General features: G+C 36.0%; 1 protein-coding gene across 2 annotated transcripts in view; it reads right to left on the reverse strand.

The window, feature by feature from the left end:
* Positions 1 to 26,234, reverse strand: part of LOC123672228 (dynein axonemal heavy chain 8-like) — a 133,542-nt gene that overhangs the window by 105,516 nt on the left and 1,792 nt on the right. For both annotated transcript variants that reach the window (XM_045606244.1, XM_045606243.1), the window contains exons 3-8: positions 25,309 to 25,531; positions 22,556 to 22,695; positions 6,812 to 7,010; positions 6,572 to 6,729; positions 3,690 to 3,866; positions 56 to 379 (exon numbers count right to left, since the gene is read on the reverse strand). In XM_045606244.1, the coding sequence (XP_045462200.1) occupies positions 56 to 379; positions 3,690 to 3,866; positions 6,572 to 6,729; positions 6,812 to 7,010; positions 22,556 to 22,695; positions 25,309 to 25,531 (1,221 nt within the window). The remainder of the gene's footprint in view (positions 1 to 55; positions 380 to 3,689; positions 3,867 to 6,571; positions 6,730 to 6,811; positions 7,011 to 22,555; positions 22,696 to 25,308; positions 25,532 to 26,234) is intronic.

The following is a 26,234-nucleotide window of genomic DNA, read 5'->3' on the forward strand; positions in this document are numbered from 1 at the left end:
CATCGAGAAAGAAAGATTAATAAAATCCCAAACTCCTCAGAACTTCTAACGTTACCTGGACTTTCTCTAGAACATCCTTCTTCGGCTGATTCCAAACTGTCTTCGTGTTGTTGCAGTTCAGGTAACTGCGGCACACGTTGATGATCTGGTTGGAGACCTTGACCAGGACTGCCGTTACGTTGCAGGTGTTATTGTAGTATCTGGAAGTGTTGAAGATCATCCTGACGGCGCGCAACAAAGCTGGAATATGAGCCGGAATCTCCGTCGGGTCCAGTTGATACAGGGGAGCGCAATAGGTCTCGAACGAGTACAAGTATTTAACGTTGTCAGAGCATTCGTTCCTCGCGTCGGTCACGGCGTTTATCTGCTTCTTCCAAACCTAGAATACAAATGCGGTCTAGATTTAAAGTATAAAAAGGGCCGAAGAACCTCAACACTTTCAGCCTTTTTTTGATTTTTGCTCATAAGTTCCAAACGACGATCTTAAAATAGATAAAATACAACTTGGCAAAGGTGAACGCCAAGGGGATACCATCTCTCCTAAGTTATTTACCTTAGCACTGGAAAATGTCTTCAAGAAGCTTGTAACGTTACAATTGCCCATGAGACTCTAAGGACTAATTTCTAGGGGTGGTTTGGCTTATTTGGCAACAAAACTCCTACCCAGGTTTTTACAAATTCAATAAAATCAAAATATACAATGATCGATCCTTTTCACTCCAAACAAATAAAAAACACAAAATAAAATAGAAACTTAACTTAAAACGATTTTAAATGAGTTACTCTGCTACTAGGATGGAACCTCTTCTGTGAATTATCTTCAGCCTTCTGAACACCAATTCTTATCAGGAAGCTATAGTACTCCAATACCCATTCAACGAAGTTGATGTGATAATGCCAGGTATTTCGCAGGTATTCTCTCAGATTCAGGACTAAAGTGGTCTAACATACGTACTATTCCAAATTCTGTTTCTCAAGGAAGTAGTTCTTGATATCTATCAATCCCAAGAAAGGTTCTCTTTGTTCTAATCCCACGGGAGGTGCGAGAATCCCGACACAATTCTCGCCGATAAATAAGATTCCGAGCCTCAAATTAAATTAATAATGACTGAAATCTAAATCTGAGGTACTTATTCTTGCTGAAGTTTCAATAATCATTGAAAATCTTTCCGAAAATTCTCTCCAGAAACGCGCATCTGCGTTCCGACCGATAGCACACGATATGATACGATCAATTGACAAATTACCGCGTCTTCAAAAATTCCAGTAGCGTAACATGGAATGAAGCGTGCAAAATCGTTGCAAGCTTGAATGGGAAAAAAAGGGCATGAACATCGTTGGCGCCTACCTCAATCATCTGAGATTCGCAGACGATATAGTCTTGTTGAGCACAGACATTCAAGAACTGAACACCATGCTAAATCAGCTAAACGAACAATCTAAGCGAATAGGCCTAAAAAGAACCTAAGTAAGACCAAGATAATGAGCAACAATGAAAATAACATTAAATTAAATTAAATTAAATAACGTTACCATAGAAAATGTAGATCATTATATATATTTGGGTCATAAAATCAAATTAGGCAAAGAAAATCAAAGTGTGGAAATAAAACGCAGAATCCAATTGGCATGGGTGGCTTTCGGAAATATGAATTATATCTTTGAAGACAAAGAGGTACCCATCAACCTAAGAAAAAAGCTTACGACAGCTGCATCCTACCTGTTTTTACCTATGGCTTGGAAACCATGGCAATAACCCAAAAAGCAGCAGAACAACTAAGAGTTGCACTTGCACAAAGAGCCATGGAGAAAATAATGTTGGGAGTTACCTTGAGGGACAGAATTCGAAATAGCCAGATACGTGATAGAACCAAGGTAACAGATGTTATTGAAAGAGTAGCAAGCCTTAAATGGCAATGGATCGGCCATGTGGCAAGACAGGAGCCGGACAAATGGACCCAGAGGGTGATACTATGGAGACCAAGAGGACAACAAGAAGTGTGGGCCGACCTAAAAAGAGATGGATCGATGACGTCAGAACAGTAGCGGGAGGACAGTGGATGAGATTGGCAACAGATCGTGTGGCATGGAAAAACCTGGAAGAGGCCTATATCCGACAATGGATGGACACGGGCTGAAGAAGAACTTCCAAACTAAGCAAACAAAGTAGTTTGAGAGGAAAACATTCAGTATCAAAGAGCATTGAATTGTCTACAATTTGGTATTCATAATTTTTTTAAAAAACCTGATATCAACCGAGTAGAGGCTATCAAAATCAGAGGAATTTTCTCAAAATGGCAAAAATTGCCAAAAAAAGCTTTGGCCCTTTAAATATCAATATTTTTAACATGAATCAGCAGCCAATAATCATAATAACCAAGAATTAATTGAAGAATATAATTAGAATGAAAATAATGGTAGTAAACACAATAATTCAAGCTACCTATGCTCGAGTTATTGTGTTTACTACCATTATTCTTATTTATATCAAAATTTGATGGAGCCACCAACAATTTGGAGCACTCGAGGATTGCTGGAATTTCTTGTCGTCGTCATAGTTTATGTCTAGTATAGGTGTAAGGGTGAGATTTTCCTCCCTACCAGTCTTTTTACAGCTGCATCCAGCAAGAACTTCTCCCAACGTCAGCAATTTGAGCGGGAGATGCTTCATGGTCCTTGAAAATCTCCAATATTGTGGAGAGGTCGGAGATCTTCTAATACCTCAGTATCATCTTCTTCTTATGCCAAAGGGTGCTGAGGCGGTATCACACATACTCATAGCGTGCAGGAAAGGTATGTATCTCCTGGAGCCCGTGTTTGAAAGAGTGGGATGAATAATGCCTGATCGACTTGGATCCACTTGGTTTCCAGATCACCTTTCAGCATAGTCATAAAATTCAAATATTCAAATATTAGAGAGAAATTTTGCCTGTGTAATGGTGCTGACTGAAGTCGTCTAGGAAAACACAAACTCAGTAGAGAAGTTCAGGAACGAACGCCGATAACCTTAACTGCCTTGGTGCTTTGGTAGCTTATCCTACAAGGATAATCATCAGAACCACTGTGGTATTGCTCCAAGAGTGCCTTTTAGTGTAGTCCACGTAGTTCTAGCAGACTACCTGGAATGTTGCTCCGCTTGACTTCGCCCATACAACTATGCCAGAGAAATTTTCATCGGCTGAATCTCAGTCGATATAAGGTTTAGGACGAAGGTTATAAATACCAAATTGTAGAAAATTAAATTCTCGACGACTTTAGAACTTTTAAACTTAGTTTAGGAGTTATGATCAAAAAACCGATAAATTCAAAAAATTTCGGGGTCCTTCGGCCTTTCTCAAATTAGCGTCAGGTTCTCGTGTTCTCGTGAACTTGACAGAAGCATCCCTAAACAATCTGTGGAAGTTCCATTAAGTTTGCAATTTTTTCCATCTGACCCCACTTAGTTTGCTCTGTCTACTGAACTAGTTTATTTGATTTCTCATTCGGTTTTTGTCAAGTTTTTGCATCGAATAGGTTTAAGCCAGTTCACTGCAAATTTATCTCTTTTTCTATCGAAGATAATATTCAAGGACATATCCCTGAAGGAGAAGCCTGAAAATGTGACATTCATCTTTTTCTAGCTCAAAGGGATTCTGAGATCCCTTTACTAGACAACCAATTTGGGACACCCCGATACATGTAATTCTCACCTTCAACACAGAACTGCCTATCTGCCTCAAGAATGCAATATGAATCTGACAATCGGCTTTGCAGATGAATTCCATGATGCTGGTAAATCTAGACAACTGGTTCCTCCAATATTCCACTTCTACGAGTGGGCCAACAAATTCGTCTTCTCTCCTCAACTGTTGGTACTGCACAAGAGCCTGGAAGAAGAATAACTTTTTGAGGTACCCAGATACGCTCATTAATACGTCTTCGGAAAACACTTCAGTTCATTTTATATTTTACTAATCGGTATGATATTGTGTTGACTATTATAGATCGAAAAATATCTGCTAGAGCCTTTAAAGATGAATTTTTTGTACAGGATGTCCCAAATCGATGCTGAATGAAAGCAGTTCGAGAACTATATAACTTAGAGAAAAAATCTTCAAAGACCCCGTTCTCTCTTCGAAATAATAAAATATCAGAAAGCCCATCGTAGATATCTTGATTCGTTCTCGAGTTCCTGAAAAATGACTGTTTCAAATATTTCGCTATATCTTGGTTCCTTTTCGAGATATTCGAAAAATTCTGAAAAGTTTTTTTTTGAATGATTTTTAAGGTTTACATGATAGTCATAACAGACCATAGATACTAAATACCGTTTCAGAGATATAGAGGAGTTTTGATGTTAATTGGGACACTCTTTATTTTTCAAAGCAGTTTTTAGCAACAGATTTTTCGAAAAACATTTCGTTATCGGTTTTTCAAAAATCTCATTCGTCTCAGAGATATTGAGTTTTTCGACTTCATTTTTTGATGGGACACTCTATATTGAGACAATAGTGCTCGATCGGTCGATAACTCTTGTAAATTTTGGGCTAGGAGAACGATTTGAATTTTGATGGATAAGCACATAAGCTTGAATTATTTTTGACTCTTCAAACTGGTCCGAAATTGGTGAAACACGATATCACCCTGTTTTTTCGAATGAGAATTTTTATATCATACTCATTATCTCCTTGAAATTCGGATTTCGAAGTACTCCACTTGTCAGCATTCATCTATGGCACTTTTTGTCCGAAGAATTTCATGGTTATGATGGTTTGAACTAAAAATTATATCTTGCAAACCGTTCTTAATAATTGTATGATTTATTTTTCATTGAATTCCCGAAAAGTTTTCTGCAAATTTACGGTTCACTCTGCAGGTGGTCCGGAACACTGCATTTTTTAAAAATTACCTTTAAAAAATGTCTATGAATCCATTTATTCAAATGACATGCCCTGATTTTTTTTTGTTCCTATCGGATAGCCTAGTGAGAAGTCTTGATTTTTTGTCTCCATGTTGTTCCTTGAGTGAATAATATTAGAAATGCATCGCAGTTAATATTTTTTAATGGGGCTGGGTATACTTTTCACAAATATAATTTCAAAGGGATAAAAGTACTTAACTCTATACAATATCTGCCAGTAATATCAATTAAAGATGAGTTAAATCAGCCATACTCAACCTTTTTTCACCTCGGGCCGCATAATTGCTACTATTCATTCTTGCGGGCCGCAGTAATTTACCTAGTTGTAAAACTAGCTTTAGCCCGCGCGGTTTAGGTTTATCGCGCATAATCAAATCTTTTTTTTTTTAAATCAGTTACAAAGTAGCCTTAGTCCTTTCCTAAGCTTTACTAGTTTCTGTCTGTGAACCAAATTTTATCAAAATCGATTCAGTGGTTTTATGCGTCAAAGCGTAACAGGCCGGCAGATTACGTTTTTCGCATTTGTAATATTAGTAGGGAAGTGCGAAAATAAAAATATACAGGGTGTTAGAGAAACGCTCCAAACAACGAAAACATTTACTATTGACGATTTTAAGAAAATTGAAATAATTTTTGTTATCGCAATTTTTTATTTTGGTAGGTACCATGATTTCTAAACTCTTTTATTAGCATAATTCACGCAATAATGCTAATAAGAGGTTTTAAGAATCATGGTACTGATCAGAAAAAAAATTACACAATAATATGTCAATTTAACTGTATAATCAGCTAAAAAAACGCACCCAAGAATCCATAGAAACGAAAACTACAAGAGCAAAAAATGTGAGATAAGGCAATCTCGCTAAGAAGATTAGGTATAGTATGTACATAAAGAATCCATTGTTCATATTATGGATATAGTGTTCTGTGTGTACGCAATAAGGGAGAAAACAAAGTAAAAGAGTAAATATTGATACCGTTATTTTTGCGTAATTTCGAAACTTTATTTGTGATACTATTGTAATTGAAAATACTGGACTAGGCCGTTGCTCGGGCCGCACGTTGAGTATGGCTGAGTTAAATCGAATAGATCATCAAAATATTTGAAAACATTCATTTTGACAAAATCAAATGGAGACTACTTGAGAAATAGAAACATATTTCAAAGAGTTCGAAATGACTGCAATTTTCAGCTAAATATCTAAGTCTCATTATTTATCGCTCATATGATCTGCTTAGATGTCTGCAAATTTTCAAATGAAACTCATTTCGCCTCATTCCAATCATATTGAAGTTATTAAAAAAGTTTGCGGACATCTAAGCAGATGATACGAGTGATAAATATTGATGAGACTTTTTCAACTGAAACTTGCTTGAAGATTTTTTCAATAGTTCTCGAGATGTTTTCAGCGAGCAACGAATTTGGGACACCCTGTACATATGACAAAAATTTTCTGGTGGCGAAATTCACTGAATCGAATACGACTTAAATTGCTCAATTGATTTGACGCCAGCAAATCTGGAAAAATTATGTGTAAATGCTCAAATTTAATGTACAACTTTAGGAATCGCCATGTTTTCTTAGAAAATGCTGAGTTCTAAAACTTATTGAGCAAAATACGCTTCACTATGTACAGATTATTTACTTCCAATGCAAACACCATTACTTACCCTCTCCATTTTTTTGTTCCATATTCTCACCGTTTGCTCGACACTCTTTATGAATTCTTTGTCTAACATATGCTGGTCTTTATTTCCCTCATTGAGCTCTTTGACAAGCTCGGTATCGATCGTGAATGTTATGATACTTTCAAGATCACCTCTTGTTCCTATAATAAAAAAGAAAAAAAAGTTTAAGTCGAGCCAAACTGGAAATTATAAGATGCAAAACAATTTTGATTATTGACTCACGTTCTAAAAAAGTGCAAAATTGTATGAAGTCGTCCTCGAAAGCCCGTTTGTGCTTCCGTCCAATTTCAGTCTTCACCAAATCGCCCCAATCTTTACACATGTTCAGGGGTGTTCTGACTAGATCGTTTATCAGCATGCTTCCAATAGAAACAACATTGCCTTGAAGAAATTCCAAGTCGAACGGAATGAAGAACACAACCTGAAAATCGAAGAAGAATAGACATCGGCTAGGTATTGAAATTATCATACTGTAATAAACCCCTTCTTTGGGGGTATATATGTGTCAATGGAAGAGCGGCTTTCCACTGACTAAAAATAAAAAAAGATGTTGTTATTGTGGGTTCGGCCCGTCGCACTAGGGACAGGTCTTTTTGTTGATTTTTCTTTCTTGGGGACAGGATTATATTTCCAGGTTAATCAAACTCAATTGATTCTTCAAAATCAAATATAATAAAGCTAAAAATTTAAGTTACAATATTCAAAAATTTGTACTATTTGACTCAACGGCCAAAACTTTCAATACAGAAAAATATATCTCAAATGATCCACTAATTATTCATTGAACATTGAATTTGGGAGAATCAGGACTACTCAACAAGACAAAAATAAAAAAACCCAAAAGATCGTTAAACTGTTACTTGCCCTTATCCCACGAGGCTAGGTTGGTATACCTAGTTTCAATAAACTCCTTTTCAACTTTTCACACGAGACGTGTAATTCTTTTTTATTCACTTCACCCCCGAATCACGCACTCAAAGCTAATCTATTTCTTTATCAAAACAAAATTGAAACTTTATCAAAAACCCCTATATTTCTACTTCTGAGTCTGACCTAACTCGTATTTCTTAGGGTAAAACAATTTCTTCTTTCTTAAATACTTGAAGTTCCTTGAACTAAATCATCTACGGAATTTTCCCAAAAAAAAAATAGAACTCTAATCTTCAAAAAAATTGCTTTGCTCTAAGTCCGGTTTCGCGACCGACGTACTATTTCCGTTACTATTGACTTCCCTGAGTCCCCGATCGATACTGCCTAATTTTTCTAATCCATTTTCCCAATTGATCTCTTACAGAGGGGCTTAGTTGAGGGAATTAAAAGCAATTTCATGTTATTTACCAAATATTTTTCCAAAGAATTATTCCGTTCAAATATATTAGACCATCATAACTGCGTATTGAACCTTCAAAGACAAATTTAAAAACCGTGTTGACCACTCAATTTATGTGGCATTAATGATCAATATACTTGAGATACAGAACAAAGAATGTGCTGAAGGATCTAATTATGAATTATCGACAATTCGAACCTCTCACACTGCGTAGAATTTGGTTCGATTGAATTTGGAAGGTTTTACCAATTTCCCATTTATTACACTACTCCCTCCTTCGAAAAAGTTTTGGCATCGGTTGCCATAACTTTTCCCTTACTTTTAGCCATATTAATAATGTAGTCCTTCCTCTCCAGAATTTACAATAACACTAACCTATTTCAATATCGAAACTAGCTCAAACGTAAATTAAAATTTTCAATTCTTAAATTATAAAGCTCATCATCAACTTTCCAAATACTAATTAATAGATGCAACATGAAACTATAACCTATTTACCAAACTTTTCAAAGCATAAAAAAAAACTATATCATTTCTACCTACTCTAAGGTATAAATCAAATCTATGGTGGTATATTTTCCGACATTATTCAATAATTCGACAAGTGTCCAATATTATTAACTCAAATAAAGGAAATAAATAAATCCTAATCCTAATACATATACAAACAGCAAAATCGAAAATTATAAAATCAATCCAGGACATCTTTTCTCCTATGCACTTCACTAACTCCAGCATGGAGTTTGTTCACTTTTCGGAATTTCAAAATTTCACTTTCGCGGCACTTCCTGGTTTCATAAATCTGCTTCCTAGGGTTGTTGTTGTTGGTGGAATGGTATTTTGTTTCTTCTTTGGATCTCATCTCCGTCACGGAAATAACCTTTTACTTCGATATCCCTCATAGTTCTGGTGATCTCATCTTCTTCTGCTTGGTCATGATTTATTTCTCTCATAGGGCTGATACTCCATAGATTGGCTAGCATTATTTTCCCATATATAAAATTTCATATAACGACGATCGGTATTATAAATTCAAGGCCGTATTTAATCATACGAAATAAAGCGTTGAATACCATTAGTCCACTAACGAATAGTCCCATATTGGCGAGCGAGTCATTTCCTCCCAATATACTCGACGTCCAAAACCCCTGGTCTGACGTCTACGGTATGCACCTTGCATACTTCTACCATTTGGATGCAGAATTCAGGATTCTCTGGGCATCTTCTTCATCCTCAGTTTGATCCTGATCCCATCTTCTTCTTCAGCTTCTAAAGCTTTTCCACAAAAATTCTCCAATATAAATTAATATCATAATAATGATCATCTTTATCAACTGCCTCTTGATAGAACTGGACTCTAACCAGTTCATTGACTACGTCATCACTTTGCAAGAAGTGTTCAGCCGTTTTTCAACTTTTCTGTATTTCCCAGATGTAATTCGGATGAAGGTTATTCCGTAAACTAGGATTCGATCCAACCATCTTCCTGCCGTTGCTTCCAGCCTTCGATATTACCATTTGATAATTTATCATAAAATTTTTCATAAAAGCATTACAAAAAAACTAAACCTAGCTACATCAATTCAATTGAATGTTTCATTATCTCCGTTACAATTTCTTGATCAATTAAATCATTACAAAAACAACTAAACATAACCACCATAAACTGTATTTTATTTGCCAAAAAAAAAAAACCTCAAAAATTTCAATCAAAAATTAATAAAACTCCTAACTGTTTCTTTTTCCAACCGTTTTGCTCGCTTTTCGGCGACCATAACGGAATCTACGTAATGGGCAGGAGCGATTATTTCCTGAGGGCTATCTTTCCACGACTCCCCACGATACCCAAAAATAGGTGGCTACTCCTTAAAGTTGAGAGCGACCCTTGAATCTCACGTATAGGGCAGGGGCGATTCAATTTCCCTGTGGACATGTATCTACGTTTTGTCCCACGTTACCCAAAATTTCAAAAAATTTAAAAACAAATTGGGTTTTTTATCATCCAAAAATTGCAAAAAAAAAAGAAACTAATTATCTTATCTCCTGAACAGCCAACGTCAGACTTATATTTATTACTTATAATCTTTCACCCCAGTATTAATACGAATGGAATTCTAAAACAAAATGAATCAATGTGAAATTGACTACTCTATATACTTCACTTCTACTAATTCTTTACTGAATATACTTAGTTCCACCCATTAAAAATTAACTCCACATAATTCAACAATAATTAGATCTATGTTTCTCAAAAACTGAAATTATCCTCATAATTCAAAATGCATATTCTTACTCCTTCCCCGAGGATCAAAATCATAATATTTATTTGCTTCATTATCCCTTCAAACCTTCACATGTCAAAATTAAAAAAAAACACCATAAGTCCTCATTCTTTTTCCGAAAGTCAACTTCTTCCAAAACTCAAAATTTTCATATTCAGGATCATCTTAATAAAATCCTAAAATGAAAAACCACTAATGTTTCCTCGTACAAAACTTTTATTGAAATAACATCATAATTCCAAAATCTACTTAAAAAAAACTGTCATCATTACTCTGCACCTTTAGTATCTTGATTCCATAAATTAATTTCTCAAATAATTTTATAATACCCAAATTACTTACCTATATATCTCTTCAACTATTTCAAAACTAAAATTATCATAAATCCCAAAAAAATTATGATTTCACTTCGCTATACTTCCCAAGTTCCCTAATTTGAAATAAAATTAATCGAATTTTACCAATATTATCAACATTTTACGCATTTATCAATAATCTCCCAGAAAATATTTCTTCCTAATGATCAAACCTATCAAAAATTCACCAAAATTTCCACTACTCATCCAAAATACCGAAAATTTTCCCAATTAATTATTATTTCTTATAAAAATTCCCAAAAATTGTGTGAGTATCGATCTCCTGAAAAGAATCCTTCTTCATTTTCATATTTGCTTATCTCCCCTGTAACATTTTATTAGGCGTTTCATGCAAAATGACACCAGGTAGAGGAGGTGTAATCGACATATTTGATCAAAATTGAATATCCCAAAAAATAAAATAATAACAATAATACAACCAATACCTTTATATTTTTTGGTATCCCACGTTGATCAACTGTCTGACCTTTACCTGAAATCCCTCAATTTCTTCCTAACACCGAAAACTGTAATCTTCAAAACAAGCACAAATTTGACTTTAATGTCTACTTGAAATTCTTTTCCTTTGAAAATTAGAAAATGAAATGAAAAACTTACTTGAAAATAATTTTGGAAGAAAAATCACTTCAATAAAAAATGTCTCAAGACAATTTACTTCAATTAAATATGAAAAAAATTGTTTATTCGGTTCTTCTTCTAGTGGATTTAGAAAATGAACGTCCAACGAAAAAATCAACTAAATATAATTCAGGCCCAACAGCTGATGTTCTCCAACTACCTAAATAACATACCAAAATTATCAAAATTCGTCACACTCCACCTCAACAAAATTATGTGTTCACCTCTTATATGAAAAAACAACAACACGCTCAAAACAATTCAAATTCCAAAATATGACATAAATTAGTCTGTTCATCCGAAAATCTCCCAATTCAACAATTTCACACATAAACTACCAAGACTAACTCTTCGGAAAATATCCAATCCCAAAAACAAAAATCAACAATTATCCCTTAAGCTGTCACCAAATTGTAATAAACCCCTTCTTTGGGGGTATATATGTGTCAATGGAAGAGCGGCTTTCCACTGACTAAAAATAAAAAAAGATGTTGTTATTGTGGGTTCGGCCCGTCGCACTAGGGACAGGTCTTTTTGTTGATTTTTCTTTCTTGGGGACAGGATTATATTTCCAGGTTAATCAAACTCAATTGATTCTTCAAAATCAAATATAATAAAGCTAAAAATTTAAGTTACAATATTCAAAAATTTGTACTATTTGACTCAACGGCCAAAACTTTCAATACAGAAAAATATATCTCAAATGATCCACTAATTATTCATTGAACATTGAATTTGGGAGAATCAGGACTACTCAACAAGACAAAAATAAAAAAACCCAAAAGATCGTTAAACTGTTACTTGCCCTTATCCCACGAGGCTAGGTTGGTATACCTAGTTTCAATAAACTCCTTTTCAACTTTTCACACGAGACGTGTAATTCTTTTTTATTCACTTCACCCCCGAATCACGCACTCAAAGCTAATCTATTTCTTTATCAAAACAAAATTGAAACTTTATCAAAAACCCCTATATTTCTACTTCTGAGTCTGACCTAACTCGTATTTCTTAGGGTAAAACAATTTCTTCTTTCTTAAATACTTGAAGTTCCTTGAACTAAATCATCTACGGAATTTTCCCAAAAAAAAAATAGAACTCTAATCTTCAAAAAAATTGCTTTGCTCTAAGTCCGGTTTCGCGACCGACGTACTATTTCCGTTACTATTGACTTCCCTGAGTCCCCGATCGATACTGCCTAATTTTTCTAATCCATTTTCCCAATTGATCTCTTACAGAGGGGCTTAGTTGAGGGAATTAAAAGCAATTTCATGTTATTTACCAAATATTTTTCCAAAGAATTATTCCGTTCAAATATATTAGACCATCATAACTGCGTATTGAACCTTCAAAGACAAATTTAAAAACCGTGTTGACCACTCAATTTATGTGGCATTAATGATCAATATACTTGAGATACAGAACAAAGAATGTGCTGAAGGATCTAATTATGAATTATCGACAATTCGAACCTCTCACACTGCGTAGAATTTGGTTCGATTGAATTTGGAAGGTTTTACCAATTTCCCATTTATTACAATACTCCATGGGTTGTTCAATAAGTTTTTCTGTTCGAGGGCGTTGATATTAGCCTATTTCTTTTTTTTTTTGTTATATTGGTTTGCTCTTCAGGTAGAAGAAGACATTCATGGTTGCACAATCTCAGGAAGTGGTTTGGTCAGACATCCATACAACTTTTCAGAAACGCAGCGAACAGGATAAAACTTGCCATGTTGATTGCCATTGCCAACGTCCGGAACGGATAGGGCAGGCCAAGAAGAAGACTCTTCATATGAACGTGTGTGAAGTTTCATTTCAATCTGCCTTTTTATTCTTTGTCTACAAGCTATTCACTATCGACTTATCATAGTATTTTTTTACAATGGAAAACACAAGTACTTATCGTGCAGTGATTGAATTTTTATTTTTGAAGGTTTGAAAGCAAAGGAAAGGATACCGCACACTTCATTAGAGAAAGTGTCCCTCTGTCCAAAGTGCTAGTCATTCAGGGGCGGATCCAGACGATGTTTGAGGGGGGGCCATAGAAAGTCACGGTTCATATAGGTTAGCAAAATAGCGGTATTTTTGTTGGTACCTTCCGGGTCAAGTGTTTTTTTCATAGAAAAATGGATTTTAGTTAATCATATCATATTCAGTTTCCAAAATTTTTGTAGGACAAAAAGAAGGAAACATTTCACATATTCCATATATACAGGGTGTTTCCTAAACATGCGGCAAAAATTCAGGGAGTTGTTCCTTGGACTATTTTAAGCATGTTTTGTCCTTGGATGATTTTTGAAAAACCTCTTTGTTTCGAAGATACAGGGCGAACAACATTTTTCATATTTTTAAAATTAATAATAGTTTAAATAAAAATGCGTACCGCACTGTGTTTACTAAGTAGGTACAATTTATTTTTAAATTTGTTTAACAACATTCCAATTACTAAAAACGGCCATGGGGCCATCTAAAATCATTAGTTTATACCACTCCAGTAGAAAATGTGGAAGACTTGCGAAATCGGATCATTGCTGGGTGTAACTTAATAAGAAATGATCCTGGTGTTTTTGAAAGGGTTCGGCAGTCAATGAGGAGAAGATTGGATGCTTGTATGCTGGCTAGAGGTGGTCATTTTCAACAGTTTTTGTAGGTTGAGTTGAATTTTCATGTAATTTTTCATAATAAAATGTTATTATCTGAAATTTTGTTTCCCCTATATCATCGAAACAAATAGGTTTTTCAAAAATCATCAAAGGACAAAATATTCTTAGAATAGTCCAAGGAACAACCCCCTGAATTTTTGCCGCATGTTTAGGAAACACCCTGTATATTCCGTAAATTTATTTCATAAGAAAACCCAGCCGCAAGAAAGTATAAGGTGTAGTAAAAAAAACCATTATTATTGCATAAAGAACAAGGCTTCAATTACCATAGTTAACACAATTGTGCTTTAGGTGAACAGCTCTTGGTAGATAATTCCTTGTCAATCTCACTAAACACACAGCAAAACCTGGATCAAGCAAAAACGACCGTTTTTGCTTGATCCACTTTTCATCACCAGGTACCAATCGTTTCCAAAAAGGGGGCGATTTTGTTGCGATTCTGCAGTGATTGGCAGTGGATATTCGGTCCATGCGGTTTTTTGGTTAGCTCATGTGATATCCATACATCAAGCACCTTTTTGAGATCAGCCTTATGCAAATAGTGTTCCAAACGGTTTATTGTAGACTCTTAAGCTCTTGAGCAATCGAAACAGGACTCGACAATATCCATGCTTTTATCTATATTTTCGACAATTGGCCAGTGGCCTTTCAGTGCGTGCTGCATCTTTGACATCGAAATTACCGGAACGGAATCGACGAAACCAAAACTACACGTGATTGGCTATTACAGTATAAGGGCAAAATCACTATTTACATTTTCACCCGCCTGACTGGTGTTTTTGTCTTTATCTAAAAAAAACTATAAAATATAGGGTATTTTCTTTCTGCTAGTGTCCATCATTGTGGCGCGCTCAAACTTAATTGAGTCAACTCATCACAAAACTGTCAGAATGTTTTTGTAATGCGAAATCTCATCTTTTTAACGCCATATGGTGCAACCCGATCGGACTTGTACAACGCAAGATACAGATAACTAAAGCCATCTATTGGACAAATAATGAATTCCTTTTTACTACAGCTATTAAATTGAGACATATGATCAAATATTGAAAATTTATCCGCCCCTGTAGTCATTTCATACAAAAAGTTCAATAGGGACATATATTTCTTTAGACTACTTTTGGGGCTAAAGACCCAGAAAATGCTTACGAATCTCCTTAGAGATCTACAATCAAAAAATGAATCCTCTTCTAAACATTATTCTACATCACATTCGAAAAAATATACGGAGTGTTCCTTCCAAAAGAAATGTTCCGTACTGAAATATGTTTTTTCAACCATCATAAGTACAACATTATTCATGTGAAATTGAAAAGATGCCTCAGGGAAATAACTATGGCTCCTTCGAAAAAAATTCAGATGAATCAGGTAAAGCAGAGCGGCGAAATTTTATTTTGCCGTGGTGCCGAAATGTCTGGCGGCGGCCCTGTACTGTATAATTGACCAAATGTAACAACGCCAAAGAACACTGCTTTTTATAGTATTCCATATTAATGACTGTTCACATTTAGATTACTCAGAATGGTGGAATTTATCCAGAAAAACGTTTTGTACCTATTGTTTAACAGTGGAGAACAAATGAGCATGGCCGCCACTAGACATTTTTTTCGAAGGAGTCTTAGTTATCTCTCTGAGGCATCTTTCATATTTTTCCACTTAAAAGCATCTTGTCAAATTCATCAAAACGTCCTGCATTGCATCAAGCACGAATCTCTATTTATAAGTATATAGCAAAAAGAAGACGTAGTTCTTAAAGGTGCAACAATTCTTGTTTTATTAACTGACTTCGCGACCCTGCTCCTGGCGCCATCCCTGCAAATGAGAGTTTTCAGGAACCTCTAGGGTCAAAACTTGCTTATATAAAAACTTATGTCTATTGAAATTTTTGTTTGGAATGACTTGGACTATAACATATCAAAAATTCAGCCAATTTGACGAGGGACTACTTCCTCTGATCAAGTGTACGGTATCCTTTATGAACGAATGTTGAGAGTGTATAAGGACCCTTCGTCTACAATTAGTTCAGTAGAAATATGGATTGCTGATTTCAATGTGGTCGTAATGGCGTTGAAGACAATCTACGTGTAGGACGTCCAAAACCGCAACAATACCAGAATCGTAGAAAAAAAACGGGATATCGTGTTGGAAAATTGTCGATGTGAATGAAAGAGATTCAGTAGAAATTCTATAGGCATCTCGATCTCATTGGGCGCTGTGAACTATATTTTTACTGAAGTATTGGCTTTCAGAAAGCTGTGTGAAAATGTGTGCCGAATTCGCTAACAATGGAACAATAACACATTCGGATGCGACTTTCTTAGCAACTTTTAGAGCGTTTCGAAAAGATAAGGTAGATTTTGTGTGTCGGTCGATCTCTATGGATGAGACTTTGGTCCATCACTATGATCTTGAATCGAAACAAGAGGCTAAAGGGTGGTCACTAGGGGTAAGATAGTCGCATAGGCGTCAAAATCAGGGGCGGCATTTCGAGCTTGATCAACAAAAATCGAATGAGATTGCAATTCTACGGAAACAATAATAATAATAATAATAATAATAATATTTATTTCACAGTATAAACATACAGGAAAACGTCGAGAATAGCAATAATATCAAAATGTCAAAAAGGACAGTTTAACAGTTTCACAAATAACAATATTTTGTAAAAACATGAAATATCAAAAATATCACAGTCGAAAATTTCAGTCACCTCATACATCGCCGTCCTCAATAGCACCCTCTTCACCTCCGTGCTGAAACGTTTTTCATTTAGAGCCTTTATACGATCAGGTACCATATTGTAAAATACAGGACCCCAACGATCGACAAATCGCTGAGTAGATGCCAGACGATGGAAAGGTGTCTCCAGGGCTGCCTTGTTTCGCGTATCATAGGCATGTCTGCTTGAATTTCTGGGAAACTGGTGGATGTTTTTGTGTACATATTTGAGGCAGGCGTGAATGTACATACATGGCACAGTCAGAATTTCTCCGGTTACAAAAGTTTCCTTGCAGCTATCCCTAGGTGCAAGACCATATAGTGCTCTTACTGCTCTCTTCTGAAGTCTCAACACCCTTAATGCCTCGGATGTCGCTCCCCATAAAAGGATACTCTGGGAGGCTACTGCGTGAAAGTTGGCAAAATACGCTTGACGAGCTACTATAGTTGAAGCACACATTTTCATTCTTCGGATTGTGAAAACTGCCACTGATAATTTTGATATCAGAGAATCGATGTTGGTCTTTCAACCTAACCTATTTTCCAGATGGACTCCGAGAAACTTGATGGGTTCAGATGTTGGTACCGAATGTGAAAGCAAGAGGTGTTGTGTTTTGCTCTCATTCACCTTCAGTTTGTTGGCCTGAAACCACTCCGCCATGCGCTCCAAGACTGTTACCACATGATCTCGTATTTCCGCAGCGTTCGCGCCTCTGACCATAATTGAAGCATCGTCAGCATATAGGGTGCCTCCATAAGTTTCAACATTGCACATCAAATCATTGATGTAGGTATACCAGAAATAAGATCGGCCCAAGCACCGAACCTTGTGGAACACCTGTCCTGACACTTCCAACACTCGATCTTTGATCTAACCACGTTACTATCTGATCCCGATTTGACAAGTATGAAGTTATGAGTTTATGTGCCACCCCTCTCACTCCATAATGGTGTAATTTGTCGAGTAGCACATCATGATCGACGGTGTCAAAAGCCTTCGTTAAATCTAGACACACCAATTCCACCATATCACCATCATCCCAAGCTGATGTTGTGAGCTTTATTACTTCCCAAATCGTGGACATTACTGATTTTCCTTTCCTATAACCATGCTGCCGTTGTGAAAAGAAATTGTTTTTTTCAAAGAAATTTACCAGCCTCTTCTTGATCACCACCTCTACCACCTTGGAGAACACCGGCAATATTGATATTGGCCTATAATTCTGCTGTAGGCCCGCATCTCCACTTTTATATACAGGAACCACTCGTGCTCTCTTTAGGCTACTCGGAAATATCCCCTCCTCTAAACATTTGTGTATAACCTGTGCCAGGGGGTATGATATCTGTTGTTTCACCTTCTTTAATAATTTCGTCGAGAGATCATCTATATCTTTCGTTTCCTTTGCTTTAAGACCATCTATAACTAGCTCAATTTCATCAGGCGTGGTAGGATGAAAGAAACATGAACGTGAGTTATTGATTTTTGTATCTCGTAGATATTCCTGTGCTGTTTTAGTTGTAGGTAGTATTTCCTTCGCAATAGTTTCTCCCAACTCGCAAAAGTAATTATTGAAATCTTCTGCGTTGAGAGCCGGATCCGGTGTTTGCTTTTGCCCTCTTGTGGTTTCTTTCCTTAGGACGTTCCATATAGCTTTCTGCTTGTTACTGGCACTTTCAATATATGAGGCATTTCTTTCTTTGGTAACTATCGTAATCTCTTGATGGTATTTTTGTTCATGCAGCCTGTACACCTGATAGTCTTCTTCCCTCTTTGTTGTCACCGCTCGAACGGCCAGTGCATCCAGATTGTTTTTCATCTTTTCCAATTTCTCTGTCAAGTAAAATCCATCGCATTTCTTTGTAGCATATTTGTAAGGAAAACACTCATCGAATTCTTTAATGAGGATGTTGTACATCTTATCAAATACATCTTCTGCTGATGCTTCTGTTGAAAAGTCCTGCCATGAATATTGAATCAACCTTTCTTTGTATGCTTTTATGTTGTCGTCATTAATTATCCTCGTTTTTTTTCTCTCTTTGGTACACACTTTTCGGTTTTTCAATATTGTGAGTATTTGCGCTTTGTGGTCGGAGAGGTGCACTTCTGTAGTTTCCATCACAATATTTTCTATACCGTTATTGGTAAATATATTATCTATGCAGGTAGAACTAACCCTAGTTATTCTTGACGGTAGCAATGTTGTTATTTTCAAGCCATAAGACTTCAAGAGTTCTGTCAAGTCTTTCACTTCAGCGTTATCTAGCAGAAAATTCACATTGAAGTCACCAGCAAGGTAGACATCGTGCTTGCTATATTTTTCCGATATCATCGACAATATTCCATCCACCACTTCCATAAATACTTCATAATCTCCTGTTGGTGGTCTGTACACTGCTACTGCAATGGATTTCTGTTTCATCAACTCGACCGCAGCAATTTCCACATGTTGTTCTATTGTGGTATTTACTATTTCTGGAATATTTCTGTACTTCAAATTTTCATTGACCAAAATGACTGCTCCGCCATGTCTTGCATTTTTCCTGCAATATGCGGAACCTACTCCGTAGTTTTTTATTTTAGTTTTGCATTCATTTCATCGCCTTTTAGCCAGCGCTCCGTCAAACGTACCACATCTGCTTTTTTCTCCGCTAAACATATATTTAACGAGTCAATTTTTCTAAAAATACTCTGTATGTTCAAGTTCAAAAGTTTGAAATTGCAGCTCAAATTCTCTGTTCTTTTTTTTCTTTGTGGTGAAAAAACCTATATTTCCTAACTAAAATGCCTTTTGGCCATATTTCATGTCGTCTTACCTCTTCCAACATTTTCGCATCAAACCCAATTTTGAAAGATTTATTTTTACTGTGGTTGTTCTCATGCTTTTCAATTTCATCTACTATAAATTTATTTTTAGGAAATTAACTTTCAAGGAAATTCTGTATGCTGACTAGAGTTGTATTTTTATTAACGTTTCCCACATAGAGCCATGCCAGACGATCAGCACCCCTAAATTCACCCTCAACATTTCTACTACCTATAATTGAGCCAGTAGTATTTTTTCGATTTAGTCTATCTTGCAAGAATCTATCATTTGCACTGTGCATTACATTTAGAGCATTCTGTGATCCGACTGGTTTTTGTTTGCCAACATGCTCTATATCTGTAGTCAGATTTGAATCTCGATCAGCGGATGGTAAACAGATGTCGCCCGACCGAACTCCTCGACTGTTTCGTCCATTTTCCTCTACATTATCGAATGTATTCTTCTTTCTTACAATGTTTCCACTTTTGAAATTCTCATTTTCATTTACAGATGGCGCTTTTTTTAAGTTTTCATTCACAATAAGAGATGGTGCTTCTCTTACAGGTTTTGGTTTTGATATTGGGTCGGTAATTCCTGCTTGTTCTGACAACATTTTTGTTTCCAGTTTTTCTAAGAGATTGTTATGCCTTTTCAGTATACTTATTTTATCCTTAAGTTCATCAATCAATATGTTCTTTTGTTCAATTATTAGTTCTTGGTATGAAGACTTACATTTTTCTTTTTCGTACTCAATTATTATCGATGGGTTATAGCCGCTATTTTCTTCTGCTTCCAAGTCTCCATCTACATCTTGCATAATGGATTTGTCATATAATGATTCGTTTATGTTGGATATTCTCATTTTTAGCAGTTTTATTTCTTCATCCTTGTTTTCACATTCACATTTTTTCTTGGTTATGTTATCATAACAAATAATAATACCCTCTGAATCAACGTATGTTCCTTTTATTTTAAGTACACAACTGGGATGATACTTTAAGCTACATTTTCCACAAACAATGAAGACTTTTATCTCCTTTGAACACTTTCTACATATTATATCAGAATTCACACTACCTTTCGACGCCATTTTATAATAGGAAGGAATACCGACAAATTAAATATTAAAAACCATCAAAGGTGCCGCATTAAACATTACACTCATAAATATATTTCAGATAACGTATTATAATAAATCGACTTTATTTAATGGAATATGTACAAAGACATATGATATGTTTAGATGTTGGACTAACCATGCCGAGGCGGAGTTTAGTCAAAGACTATTCTTACACTCAACTTCGTATGGCTGTCATTTCTTGATAATATAAATAGAGAATATAAAAACAACAATGAATAAATAGAGATTATAAATATAAAAACAACAATAAACAAATAGAGAATATAAATGTAAAAATATGTATAAAATAAATAGAGAAGGTAAACACAATTTAATAAATAACATACAAAAGGAGAAAAAAAAATTACTGTAATAAATCATTGAGAGAGCTCTTCATTTGACGCCTGAATTGTGAATAGCTGAGGCTGAAAACACTACCGTCCACACTATTCAAAAATTTTACTGCATTGTAGGAGAAACACCCCTGAAATTTAGCAGTACGATGCAGAGAAACCGTGAAAGAAAAGGAGTGCCTAATGTTGACCGAATGCACCGAACTTCTAGGAATGAGCCTTTCATGAAGAGCCGCACAATACTGGGTTGTTAGAAGTTTATAAACAAAACATCGAAAATGTAGCGATATTCTTTCATCCATCCAACCTAACTCACGAATCTTATGAGGAATGTGAACATATTTCCTCAAACCAAAAATGAATCGGCAACACCAGTTCTGAACAAGATGAATACGACATCTCACATAGGCACTGATGCAGGGTCCGTAAACTAGGTCACAATAATCGAAAAAAAAAAAATCAATGACTCGGCCAAACGTTTCCTTATACTAAAGGTCAAAAATCGACGACAACTCTCAAACTCTCAGCCGGTGAAACGCTGTCTTCAGAATACCAGACACATGATTGAAAAAATCAAGCCTACAATCAAAAATTACACCGAGATTCCTTACGGTATCACATAAGGTTATAGGGACCGGTTGTCCCTTACTAAAAAATACTGACGAACATTGGAAAAAACAGAATATTTGCTCTTGCTTATATTTAATTTTAAATTATGTGAGACTGCTACATTACAAACATTTTCAAGGTCATAGTTAATCTGCTGGGAAACCAAACCCAAACTACTCATATCAAAAGAATAAATAAGCTGCTTGTCATCGGCAAAGGCTGCGCAAAACAAAATTTCAGGACCCCAAGCAGATTAGCGGTATAAATTGAAAAAAGAAGGGGTCCCAGAATAGACCCCTACGGCACCCCAGACAGAAGAAACACCGACTCAGACATACTTCCATCAACCTGAACCACCTGACTCCGCAATGACAAATGAGATCTGATTAACCGTAAATCTTTAACTTGCACATAATGAAAGATGGTTGATAGTATCAAATGCCTTTTGAAAGTCTAATAAAATTAAGACAGAGACCAGTTTCTTATCTAAATTATAAAAGATGGAATCAGTTACTGTTGCAAAAACAGTTGAAGTACTGAAAGATTTACGGAAACCAGCCTGATAATCTGGTAATAAGTTATTTATAGAAAAAAATGTATATATTTGTTCATATAGCGCCTTTTCTGAAACTTTTGAAAAAACCTCATAGTAATTTTTTACGAGTTGTGGACGCTGAAATGTCTGCTTTCTGTTGATAAACTTTGTCGACTTTTATTGTGTATTTGGGGCGGCTTCTTGATGTTTCGAAAATAATTTTTAATTTTAATTGGAGAAATGATTCCGATTGGAGAATCGGAATATTGATTCCTAAAAATTTGCATTTGCAGTAATAACCCAAATTAAGGATAATTCCCCATCGTAATCTTTTTTAATTATGTTTCCTAGAAAAAAATTTCATTCTCTCTTCTGAACTCCTTTGTATTAATCAATGTTTAAAGAGTGTCTTTAATTCAACTTTTGAGATTGATTTCATTGTTTTTTTTATTTAGAGTTATGCTTTTGTGATAGAAAAACAGAACAGAACAGTTGCCTAACCGATTGCTAATAAAAATAATGAATAATGCACAATTAAAAATATTATATATTTCACTTACATCGTTGAGATTCCTCATATCAACTTGACCTGGATTAATTTTGTAGACAATGACTCCTTTGTTGTTCAGTGAGTGCATGCCGGGTGACACGTAAACCCGTTTGACTGGAGGACCATGAGGATCTTTCATTCTACCCGTTTCTGGAAATCAGTCGTTCAGGTTTTCATTGGAAAATGGTGTCATTACAAAAACTCGACATGAATATCATAATATGATATCATCATATTATCATCTATCTTCTATAAAATAAAAGAATAATCATGTAACACACTGTAGTTTTCAGAGTTATTCAATAAATTAATTATTATTAAAAAAAAAATTGATTCAATATCCCCATATGTCGAATCCAGTGTCCCGGACGGAGATACCCATTGCATGATATTCTTATTGCTTCCAGCAAGCAACATTTCCTCACATGTAAGTGTAAGGAAGGCAGATCAAGTGAAACCTCAAGCAATACTGAGCAAGTTGTGTGTATAGCTTACGTAACAGCAATATACAGCCTATACTTTGTGATTTCTACAGCCTGGTGAGGTCTTCGGTTTTTATCAACCATGCTAAATACGTATAGGTGACAATGGGGAGTACTACTGATGTGTACAACCACAGTGCCATATCCGGTATTATGCCTCATGTCTTCCAAAGAGTCTTCTGCAGGTCCACATTGCTGCAGTGGCTCTGGAAAGATCCTTAACTATGTTTTTCCTCCAGTTGGGTATACTATGCAGATATTTACACTCACTGGAAAAGTTCAGAGTCTTGGCCTTAATATTTGCTGTTGTAGAATACTCTAGATGACTTAGTTTTTAATCGTTATATCATAAATATGAACCGGAAATATCAGAAAATCTGAAAGTGGTTTTGTTGATTTTTTTTATTATGGTTTGGACCAGTAGTCAGAGATTGCAGCCCTGTCATCCACGAAAAGATAAATTTTTGTTTTCGGAATGTATTTTTGAAAATTTTGAGTAGATAGGGGGATAATAATTGTCCTTACGAATTCCTACGGTTATCAGGTTTTGTGGGAGTAGATGTTTCCTAAAAAATATGCATTGAAATCGGAGAAAGGCACAGGACATGGGTATATAGACCTAAACTTAGGATCTCTAAAGCCTTGGGAAGTGAGCCCTCTATTTTACACATCAAGAAATCAGCTGTCTATACTTGCGCTCAAGAGAGTCTTAAAAGAAACCTTGAAAGGGCGCATATTTATGTACCACGGACAGCCAGGTCACGCTGAAGTTCCTGGAATCACAAAGCCAGGAGTCTTCACATAGCCAGGAGTCTCTACTGATATGGTAGAGTCGTAATACCATAAAGCAACTGGTCAGAGGGAATAATGCAACTTTACTATTGGTACCGGGGTATTGTGGTATTGAAGGAAATTAAAGAGCCGATGAACTTGCGAAAAGTGCATCAAGATTGGCTCCGAGTCTTTTTGTGGGCTTAGACAATAGAAAAACCCTCTGGTCTTGCTCAGGCAAAGAAATTTGTCGTGATGTCACCAACCACCGACCTATACCAGAAAGCTCTTGAAGCTGCCACGAGCTGAGCTTCGGCTAACTTTGGGACTGCAAATATCTTTTGCATTGTATGGAAAAGTCAGCAGATGAGATTTTGCATGCTCTGTGGGCCGGAGGTAGAAACAGCTGAACACATGGTGTGCAAATTTCCGGGGTATACTGGCCAGGAACCACTAATATGGATAAGTCAGTCCTGGATACTCACGAGGTAACAACCAAGAATGTTGTCGGTTTCCTAGTATTGACGTCTCCTTGGGTTTCTATGGATGTGTAGGTTAAGACAAAAGATCCTTGTACTCATAGTTCCCGCAACGACTCTGATTCCAAAAAAATATTATAATATTTTGATTGGGAATGATTAAATTTTATTTTAATCAATTAATAATACCTTATCCAAGACCGTATCGAATGCTTTTTCAATATCCAAACTGAATATAGCCGATATTATGTTAGAATCTACCTATCATAAAGTCAGAGAAACTTTTCAATTATTGCATACAAAATTTCCAGAATGTTTTATTTCCAGATTCGGTGACATGAATTGGCCTTCAAGAGCGTGTTTTTTAACACTGTTAGACTTCTTTCTCTGAGGACAAGTAAAAGGACAGGTCTACAAGGATAATCATCGAATTGTTGAGGCATTGAAAGCAGAAATCATTCGAGTGGAGAATGGAAGACAACGGCAAATGACAGAAAAGCATGGAAGAGGCCTATGTCCGACACTGGATGGGTGAAGGTTGAAGAAGAAGAAAGATTGGCGAGTTAGAGCCGCAACCAAACTAGAATTTGATTGAAACTTCTGATGAAATAATCGGCTACTGTAGAGACATATGAGGTTGTCACATGGGATTTCCCATTCCAGGTTATAAATGGCAAACATTGTTTTTCAAAAACAAATAAAATTTTTTCCAATTTCGATTCTAATTTTGTTTATTTTGATCATTTGAGAACCCAAATTGAAAGACTCCATAGATCAATAATTAATAGCAAATTTTGGATTTTTGGGAAAGGAAGAACTTTTACATTTTTCCATATTTTGTCGGAACGCTAAAATGTCTGGCGGCCGTCTTGTTTTTCCATATGGCTGTGAAAGAATTTGATGACCGTGTCGTATAACGGTTGCATTCACAATGAGCGGTGCCGTTCAACCGAGAAATACACAGCATGTGGCGCCATCTCTCGAGCAATCAAAGAGTGACAATCTTTAAAGGGGGATAGTGAAAAACGTACCGACTTCATAGGGCGGACCATCTTGATAATAAAAGATCATTGCCAGCAATCCATCTTTGCTGAGAAAGTTCTCTATACAGTCAACATGAGCGTCCGCATCGGAAACTCCATCTATTATAAATTGAAGGTCGACGTTGAGGTAGTGGGAGACCATATCACAAATGTACCTATGAGGCATTTGGATGCTGGAACTGCGGGTCGCCCTTTTGTCCTTGAATTTAACCTGAAAAAATCAAGTGGGAGAGGTTGAAGTTAAAGTTGTATTTTATAGGGAATAACGAAGACACAGAAGTCTATTGAGTATAATAAACCAGCGTTCCTCTGCTTCGTTCGACCGATAAGATTGAAAGATGTGGTACACCTCCTGTATTATAGGGCTATACCGAGTAATATCATGAAAACTATTGAGGATATTTACCGAAATAACCAAACAAAAGCAAAGGTAGACAACGAACTCACAGAATCAATAGCCGTAGAAAAGGTATACGTCAGGTTGACTCATTGAGTCCATTACTCTTCAACATATTAAGGAAAATACACAAGAACTAAGGTTATAGAATGGGTAATAGAGAGGTAAAGATTTTGGGCTTTGCTGATGATGCAGTCTTGGTGGCGGAAAATGAGGATGACCTGCAAAGGCTCCTCTACACATTGTCATGAACGAGTTGGTCAGAGAATGTTGACCAACGTTCACTCATCTCCGGTTGAGATGTTCTATCAACCCCTGGAAGAGCGGCTTTCCAGAGGTCTCGAAGAATGAATAATTATGTAAATTTACAAAGATGTTATATGTGAGTCCGGCCCGTCGCTTCGATGGACAGGTCTTTTTAGTTGACTTTCTTTCCCTAGGGACAGGATTAGTTTTCTGGGCCAATAAAAGTCGATTAAAATTTCAAAACTAAATATAATAAAGAGAAAGAAAATAT

The sequence above is a fragment of the Harmonia axyridis genome, chromosome 2, assembly GCF_914767665.1.
Source record: "Harmonia axyridis chromosome 2, icHarAxyr1.1, whole genome shotgun sequence".
Classification (NCBI taxonomy): Eukaryota; Metazoa; Arthropoda; class Insecta; order Coleoptera; family Coccinellidae; genus Harmonia; species Harmonia axyridis.